Source organism: Caloenas nicobarica, chromosome 4 (genome assembly GCF_036013445.1).
Source record: "Caloenas nicobarica isolate bCalNic1 chromosome 4, bCalNic1.hap1, whole genome shotgun sequence".
NCBI lineage: Eukaryota > Metazoa > Chordata > Aves > Columbiformes > Columbidae > Caloenas > Caloenas nicobarica.
Genome location: NC_088248.1, coordinates 27,060,608 through 27,069,621, shown reverse-complemented (window position 1 = coordinate 27,069,621; position 9,014 = coordinate 27,060,608). Strand labels below are relative to the sequence as shown.

The following is a 9,014-nucleotide window of genomic DNA, read 5'->3' as shown; positions in this document are numbered from 1 at the left end:
CTTCAAGGGTCTCTATACCAGTGAGCACTGCAAAGGCATGATGTCTCAGCTGTCCTCCCACCATGCCATGCAGAGCCTTTGCAGGGACCAGAGGTACCAATCCCTTTTTGTCTCCATGCCTCAGGGCTTTTCTGGGTTTCCATACTACACCAGCACCTTACAACCCCGTTTTCTAGTTTTTCCTCCCCTGAAAGCAGGTCTTCATGCTTTCTTACACAATAGTTCAGGAAACACTAAGGGCTACAGTGGCAATTATGAGCCCAAGTGCCCCCAAGGAGCACATTTGCCTCCACCTGGATGTGTGCCCACCCTCCTTTTCACTAGTTACTCAGTCATTACTCATGCACAGCTCAAGCAAACGCACACGGTCTGAGGGTAAAGGTGTTCACCAGATTTATTGCCATAAAATATTTCTGCCGTATCTCACTTGCTTCCTCTCTGAGGAGCAGGGGAAGTGGGGAGTAGAGCAAAGAGCAGAGTGACCAGACAGGTGTGCCTGTGCCATAAACTCCTTGTGTCACCGTATACAGGGTTCTCCATGGCAACGCCGTGCAATATTATCAGCTGCCAAGATCCCCGCACCGATGCCGAGGAGAGTGAGCGGGCTGGAAAGCGGGAGGGACGCGGGCCGCCCCAGCGCGTGCGGGTGCGCCTGCGCCGCGCCCTCACCTGCCGCCCGGCCCCGCCCCGCTGACGCCACTTCACGTCCGGGCGCGCGAGCGGCGGCCGACTATAAAGCGGGCGGTGGCGGCGGGCGGCTCCCTATGGGGCGCTGCGCACCGCCGCGACTGGCAGCCGCTGGCTGTTGTGATAGCCGTCTTTCTGTCGCCGCCAGCCCCCGGGACCGCCAATGCGCCTTGTGGTGGTGCTCGCCGCGCTGGTCGCGCTCGCAGGTGCGTGTGAGGCTGGCGAGAGGGGAGCGAGACGACCGAGTGGGACCCCGCGGGGTGGCGCTTGGGGCCGTTGGTGGGGTGGGGTCGGGGCGGTGAGGTGGCTGTCGCGCGGCGGCCGTTGGTTTGCCCCTTGCCCACGGTGCTGTTTCCCCTCGCAGCCTGCCGCCCTGTCGCCGGGTCTGCGCCAAACGCCACGGAACCGGAGCGGCACGGGGGTCCTGGCCAGCGGGAGCCCGAGGCCCGCGAGGGCGATGCTGTGTCGGGTCCCGACTATGAGGAGGATGAAGAGTACGAGGAGGTGCTTCCCGTGCACCAGTACATTGTGGACGACTTGATTCGAGGTGAGTCAGAAGCCCTCCTGGTGCTGGAGGACAGAGCAAGGTGTGAGGTGGGCTTGTCAGCTCCGCAGTGCTGGGCCTGAGAGTTCTCGGTGCGTTGGCTTTTTCCATACTTTTCTAAGGCAGCTGCGTGTAGCTTATTGAGTAGGGAGCAAAAGTGTGCTTCTGCGTGAAGCTGGTGCGTTAAAAATGGGCTGTCAGGGATTAAAACTTCGTGTGTGTGCAGTTAGGGTGAGTGGAAGTTACAGGTTAGCTGATTGCCTGCTGTACTGCTCTCCTTTTGATAAACCTGACAGGAGGACTGTGCTGTGGTAGCTACCACCTACTTAGCATGGAAGCGTCAGTGAGATTTATGGGTGCTGTTTGGCCCTAAAGGTAACTTTTACATCAGGTTTTCTCTCCTGTTCCAAGGATGGGTGTTTTCTCATGATGGCTTATTTAGGTTGGAGTTGACTAAAACTTCTTAGGGAAAGCAAACACTTAAACCCTTTAAGTGGCTGCAGGAAAGTTTGTTAAGCATCTTTAAGGTGATACTTAGTTGTCAATAGCTATTGTGTGAATTTACTGTAATCTGACCACTTGCAAACTATGAGGAGATCTGAGTAGCCTGCCTGAATATGGGGGATGGGAGGATTTTATTTGTTCTGGCCCAAGTGTGATGGTAAAAACAAGCCAGGTACCTACAGGTGATTTGAATCTCAGTAGATGTTAGTAGGCTGGTGGTATTGCCCTCTAGGATAGGATCTTGCAACTCTTTTTCCTGCAGAAACACCCAGAGACTTGAATGAGACTAAGTGACCTCTTAGGTGAAGGGGGAACATGCTCCAGATGCTCAGTCTGGGAAGTTTGTGAACTTTGCTGAAGTTTTTCTTTAAGCTGAAGACCCCCCAATGGAAACAGGAATGTCAGAGTTATTGAGCAGTTCAGCCTGTGAAACTACTGGCTTGGTGACTTAAGTGTTGTATAGCTGCACAGAAACCAGAATTGTTAGCAAAGGTGGTTGGTTTGTAGACTAGCTCTTCTACTTGGCATGAGGTTTATCTGTGGAGTCTTCAAGCTGTTATGATTCAGCTGTGGATGGCTTTTCTGGCTATGCAGCTTGCAGATGGGGACATGGAGATTGAACCAACATGCTGAGCCTTGCAGAGAAAAGAATGGAAAGAGCCTCAGTTGTGAAAGTGTGAACCTAAATAATCAAGTCCAGTTGGACAGAACAGGGGCCCCAGCTGTCAGTAGTTAGTTTACCCTTCTAGAGATAGGAAACCTTGCTGCAGGAACAGTGTTCTTCATTTACATACATTAATTTAGCTTATACCATTTGAATCAGACTTCTGTTTGCTGAAGGCATTTTTGCTTTTAAGTAACTTCAAGCCAGGCTTGTTGCTCTAGAAGTTAAAATGATCAGCCGTCTAGACAACAGTGAACTACACCTTGTTTCTTTGTGCAGGCTCTGTTCTTGTCACTAGAAATACAGGGTTAGGAAGTAGTCGGATCCAGTTGCGTCCTATTGTGGTGACTACCTATATGCATAGTGCTCTGGGTAAAATATTAATACTCCAAAAATTATTTTCATTAGGTCTGTAGAGCATGATAGAGAAATAATAAGCCTGGAAGAGTATTGTGAATAGCTGTACTGTTCTTAAGACCTGTTCAGACTTACCTGGTTAACTGTTACTCCTGAATGGCATGCACTGAGAAGACATGCATTACAGCTAGTAGTAAAGGGATGGTTTCTTCAGAGAGCCAGTGTTTTATTAAATTGCTTTAAAATTATGCTATCAAGCTTCAACTGCTGAATGGAGCAGCTCCAGAGCTTATGACCCATAGTCAGTGACTGGCTTTAGCATGTTCTCCTCAGTGAAAGGAAGGTGATCGCCCTTGCTTGAATCCAAAGCCTACTAAGTCACCAGGATTTTAAACTACACTCTTCTAGAGGTTTGTTTTAATTGAGATAATGAGGGGCAACAGTAAGTGGCAGAACAAATAACCTGACTCTTGCGGACTATTCTGCCTTCACTCCTTCAGTGCATTTGGCATCTCTGTCAAAGTAGGAGAGCTGGAAATGAACTACCTTCTGCTGAAGACAGCACTGCAGGTTATTTGGGAGAAACGAGTATGCTAACTAGGATAACAAGCTGTCTTGCCTCTGCAAGTGCTCAGGAGTACCTGGGTAGTTAAAATGCCTTTCATCACTGATGCAAATGGAGAGTTTAGAGCAATGGAGGTTGTTAGCCTTGTATATGAGTTGATATAAAACTAGTGGATGGCTTGGCTCAATGTGAATTCAAAGTTCTTTGCAGGTCTTTGCTTGAACTTGTAGGGTTTCACTCAAGTATCTTATACTGTGGAATACTGCAGTCCTTCAACTCTGCTGCTCTTCATCTCTGGTGGCTCTCTCAGCTCGTCTTCTCATTCTGCTTTTGGTCTGCATTGCACAGGACTTAATGGTGGCAGAGTTGAGTTTAATGAGCTTCTAAGCTTGCTGCCTTTGTGCTGGATGTGAAATGTACAGCTATTTACTCACTTGCATCCTGTGCTTCCTGGATGCAGATTCTCCTGCAGTGACCATCAGCAAATTCTGTAATTCAATTTTCTCAGAATGTAGCTTTTTAGCATTGCTAGACTGAGTCACCTTGTCCTTTTTTCAGTTGAACCTGTGGTTAAACCCAAGCCAACAAAGAGGGGAGGTGAGAAGAATGCTGGCAAATCAAGAAGGAAGAAAAACAAAGGGAAAAACAAAAAGAAAGGGACTCCCTGTGAAATGGAATACAAAAACTTTTGCATCCATGGTGAATGCATATACCTTGAACATCTCCAGATGGTGACCTGCAAGTAAGTTACTTGTACCTTGTGAGTTAGGTGTCATTGGCATGTGCTGGTGGCATATGAGGGCTTAGGGGAAAAGTGTCAACTTGACATAGATCCATCTCCTGCTGTATTTTGACTGAGAATCTTTCTGCCATGTAAATTAAGTGATGATGGCATCTGAGATGCATAACAAGCCACTGAACTCATCAGTTGGTCATAAACTCAAACCAAAAGAATGAAAAGGCGTGTCTTCCTGGAACATCACGCCCAAACTAATCTTGACTTGTTGAAATGCTGACAAACCTTGTGCTAGAGCAGTGACTGCATTTCATGAACACGCTCTAAAGCGGGCATCTTGAGATTCATGGGAAACTCTGAAGACATCTAAGTCAGCTTTGCGTTTGTGTGGGTGTCTTTGGCTCCAGACGGCACGGGAGCTGATAAGAACTTCTGTTGATGTTTGCTTGCAGGTGTCATCAGGATTTCTTTGGTGAGCGCTGTGGTGAACAGTTCATGAAGACTCAAAAGAAGAATGATGTGGCAGACTACTCGAAGACTGTGTTGGTAGTGGTAGCTGTCCTGTTGTCAAGCATCAGCTTCATTACTGTACTTATCATTGTGATAGTGCAGTAAGTATTACACTTTTTGGTGCCTATCTAGCTTAAGCATGAGTGGGGCTTGTGTCCTCTAGCCCCAAAATGTGCATGGCTCGTCTGAATTATCTGTGTGGAAGATATCCAAAAGGGCTGAGTTCTTATCTTAGTTTGGATTTGTCTTGAGGGTAGAAGCGTAGCCTGACAAGTTCAGAAGTGACTAAGTGATCATTTACCCTCTCTTGCTATTGGCTGTGGGCAGTCTGTCACTGTTATATTTTAAAACAGAGCCTTTCTGCTCTTGCTACAACTGGGATAGTTAAAGTGCTGCAGAACATCAGCAGGAAGTGGAGGAGGAGCATTAATGCTGACACAGCAGTGCCTTCCCTAATGCTTGTAGAGAAGAAGCCTGCAAGCAGTAATACAACAGCCTCAGGTGTAGCTGTTATGCAACAACTGGGTACATGGCTGGAGGGAAGGAAGGGCTCCAACTGCATTTACTAATGGAGGTTGCTGGGCTGAAATACTTTGAGGAGGAAGCAAATGGGGGAACAAGTGCTGTCAGTGCACAATACTGTACTGCTTGCTCTTAAGGTGCAGGGAACAACCATTCCAGCATAACCAACTGCTGACAGTTCAGTCTAGTAGATAATCACAATCTAGGGTCCTGTTCTGAATAAATGGAGAGAGCTTGTCTGGGTACATGTTCCAGGCCTTAAATCAAACTCTTCTTTGTACCTGCTAACAAGCAGTATGCAGTAGTTTAGGCTTGCCTGTGCTTTTCCTTCTGGTTAGTGTGTTCCTCAGGAGTTTGTGCTGAGGTTAGATAGTTAGCATGGGTAGCCTGACTCCAATGTTTCCTGAATATTGCAGCAGTCCTCCAGTTCTGAACTGCAGCTCTGCCACAGTAGGGCTTCGGATATTGTAGGTGAAACTCAAAAGTTCAGTCTAATTTTAGATCCTGATGAAATACATAAGCTGAATTGGGTACATGCTGTACCCTTTCCTGCAGTTCCGGAAACAAGGTGTGCATTTGTCATTTCACTGATCCATATTTAGATCTGAACTTGAGGAATGCTGGGATGAGCACTTGTTCTCTGAACACTGCCTCGTTCCTTACTGCTAGGAGAGAACCAGTTCTGTAGTGCTGTAAGAACAAATTATCATTGTTACTTTCTGGAGCAAGCCATGGAATGGGATTGAATTTATTTTATTTTCTGAACCATCAGGACCTTGAAGCATGAGGTTCGTTTTATCTGTACCTGCATCCAGAGAAGCTAGATGCTGTGTTTGGAACAGTTATCAGGAAAGATTGGAGAAACTGGGAGAAAATCAATAAGCAGCTTGCTTATTCAAGGGATACTTCAAATATTTGAAGTCCCTATCCCCTTGAAGTCCACAGGACTCTGCTGTGGGGAGGAGGAAGGCAGTCTAGTCTCTGCAGCCATTTGCTAAAGGCACCAGGAAATCTGTCCTCCAGAAAGTCTCCTGGTGCTTTGCTCAATTTCAGCAGTAAACCCTCTTCATCTTGCTACCAAATCAGGCTTGAGCTGGGAAGGCCTTGCTCTGGGAGGCAAAACTGCCAGTGCCTGAGGCACTCCTTGGTGTTTTGCTGTATATTGCTTGATGGTGAATATTTAAAAAAGTCTTGCTTGAAACTTCCTGGTGCTGAGGAGCTGCTTGAGGATTCAGAGGACATATGTCTAAATGCTGCGGGGGATGTGGAGGCTGGGAACAACAGGATGTATGTCAGGGTTCAAAATGACCTCTAACATGCCATAATTCCACAGGGTCAGGAAAAAGTGTCCTCAGTATGAAGAGAAAGAAGAAAGGAAAAAACTTCGACAAGAAAACAGAAATGGCCATGTTGGTGTGTAAATGAGGAGAATGCAGGTATGAAAGCTGACTTGAAACATTTTTCAGTCCTTCCAGGTTGGAGTTAACCATATGAGAATTGCATGCATGTTTTGCAAAGCTAGTCGTTGCTTTTATCACTTGAAGTGTCTTGAAATGCACAGGTTACATGTGAATGACTGGCAGAGTTTTCTGGTTTCCCAAAACCCACCTGAGTTGTGTGAGTTCTTCAATAGCACTATTAGCCTTCTAGCTGCTGTCTTAAATAAAAATTGAGGATAGGAAGCTGTACTGAAATAAGCAGACTTAAGCAGAAAAAAAAGCCCTTGATATTTGGGCAGAGGCAGCTTTAGTACAAGTAGACTTCTACCTTGGAAGACAGTGCAGCAGCCAGATGGATCATCATTACTCCTAAGAGAAACCATGAGCATTTTCATGTCTTCTCTGCAAGGCATCGGGAAGTTTCTGGTGCTTAGAGGCTGTAGACCAAGACAAAGCTGCCAACTCTGTGAGTGCCATAGGTGGCCTCTCAGTCAAGTTACATACTGCCATAGCAACTGAGCACTAAAACTCCTTGGCCTAGGTGGATCACTCCTGGTTGAAGTCTAGTGGCTTTTAATGAGCAAGCAAGTTTGGCTTCCTCTGAGCTTAAGTGTACTTATCAGCAGACTCAAGGACCCTTACTGAACAGGAAATATGCTACGAGCTGAAGGGAAAAAACTATAAAGAATAGTCCTGAGAAGTTCTGGCAAAACTCAGAAGTTTTGCTTTGCCACATGTCAGCTACAGACCTTGTCCAAGCTTTATCCAGTGACAGCTGGAGTGTTTTGCTCAAAGCTTACTTAAAGCTGAAGAGTATCTTAGTGGAGAGTCCTCAAGTGTATACACATATTTAACCTACCTGCCTTGGATGTAGGTTTGAGCTCAAGAGTGCTCATGTCTTGGGTGATGATTAACATGCCTGGTCTGCCCCTTACAGAACAATTCTGATGTGGCCACTGCCAAGCTGCAGGGTACCTCTGGCTACCTGACACATCCACTTGGACACTGTGGACTGGAGCTGTTGCCACTAAGCCCTGATTCATCAACACAGAGGCTGCTGCAAGGAGATGTCAACATGCCACTTGCTGCTGAATTGCTTGCTGGGGAGGACAGTTACCACTACATCTTGGCATAATGATGTGGAAGGAGCTGCTGCTATGGGGTAGAGGACCTGCTATCAAGACCTGCTAGAGACTATGGCTACTGAGCCCTCTCAGTGCTGGAACTCCAGTCTCTGCTGTTGTGTGGATGGACTTTATTCTGTTAGCAAGTCTCCTTTGGCAGCTATAACTTTAAGGGAGAGAGCTTGTTGCGGTTTTCAGGGGAATGGATGGAGGGGAGAATATTTCCCTGCCCCCCACCAAAGTTAACAAAGGAAGAGCTCTGCACAGCTTGTCTCCCTAGACCTCAGTGGATGAAAAGCCTAATTCTCCTGTTGCTGTGCTCCCTGTTGATATCAGCTTCAAAGAACTTCATATCTAGTTCTGACTTGCAGGGTGTTGGTGACAGATCTTTGTCAGCCACACCTGGGTTCTGTTACTGTTCATGTGGAAAGTAATCCCTCTGAATTCAGTAGGACTCGTGTGAGTGATGCTATCCATTTGCGTGTGTGCTAGCCTGAGTTAAAACTAGTCTCCTCAGGATGCTAAGACAGTAAATGCAAGATCTGAAGCTCTGCATCTGAAGGAAAAGATCCGTGCTTAAACAAGCTGATAAGCTTGGACCCATCTGTTATAAACACAAAGCTGCTTCTGTTACCCAGATACTCAATGCTGCTTTAAGCAGCTCTTAAAGTGTAAAATGCTTCAAGTCGGATCCAGTGAGTTGAATGTGACCAAGAACCTGTTCCTTTGAAGAATTAAATTCATGCAGTGATACTCTGCAAGCAGTGGTCTCTTGTGCTCTACCTTCTGGTGTGAAGAATTCAACTTACCTCAAACTTTTCTGACCCAAGTGTCCTTGGTTTCTTGAACTGTCCATGTGATCTTGAGCACAGAGTATTATTTGAGTTTAGTTTCTTCTTGGAAGAGTCAATGTGTTCTGTTTAAACAGAGCAGAATTCTTCTTGTAGCGCAGGAACACCATTAATTGTCAAGTCATCTCTGTAAATGTGTAAATATTTATTACTGTATTTAATATTTAATGTTTCCATAACAAACTTATTTATTTTATAATTAAACTTTTTACATAACCTAATCATGTTAAGATTTTTTTCTTGCTCTCAGGAGTACGTGTAAGCACTTCAAATTAGAGCTTGGTTTCTCAAAGCAGCAATTTCAAAACTTAAGAGCACAAAGCAAGGCTGTGAAGAACTACAGGCTTGTGTGAAGTATGAGCTCAGTGCTCTCGAAAGTGCAAGTTGTTTGTAAACAGAATGTGAAAATGCAACTACCTGTTTCAGTCGGAAGTCCACTTAATTCATTACAAAGGAATCTTTTAGTTTTTGGATTAGGGATGAGCAAAGTAACCTACCTTGCTAGAAGCAA

The 9,014-nt window shown here is 45.9% G+C and overlaps 1 protein-coding gene across 1 annotated transcript; it reads left to right on the top strand.

Moving 5' to 3' along the window:
• The first annotated feature begins 835 nt into the window (after window positions 1-835).
• Window positions 836-8,060, top strand: AREG (amphiregulin). Its single transcript, XM_065634638.1, has 6 exons — window positions 836-893; window positions 1,052-1,234; window positions 3,880-4,063; window positions 4,510-4,668; window positions 6,423-6,525; window positions 7,466-8,060. Exons 1-5 carry the CDS (start codon window positions 851-853, stop codon window positions 6,508-6,510), a joined length of 657 nt encoding a protein of 218 aa, XP_065490710.1. The 5' UTR covers window positions 836-850; the 3' UTR covers window positions 6,511-6,525; window positions 7,466-8,060.
• Window positions 8,061-9,014: the final 954 nt, after the last annotated feature.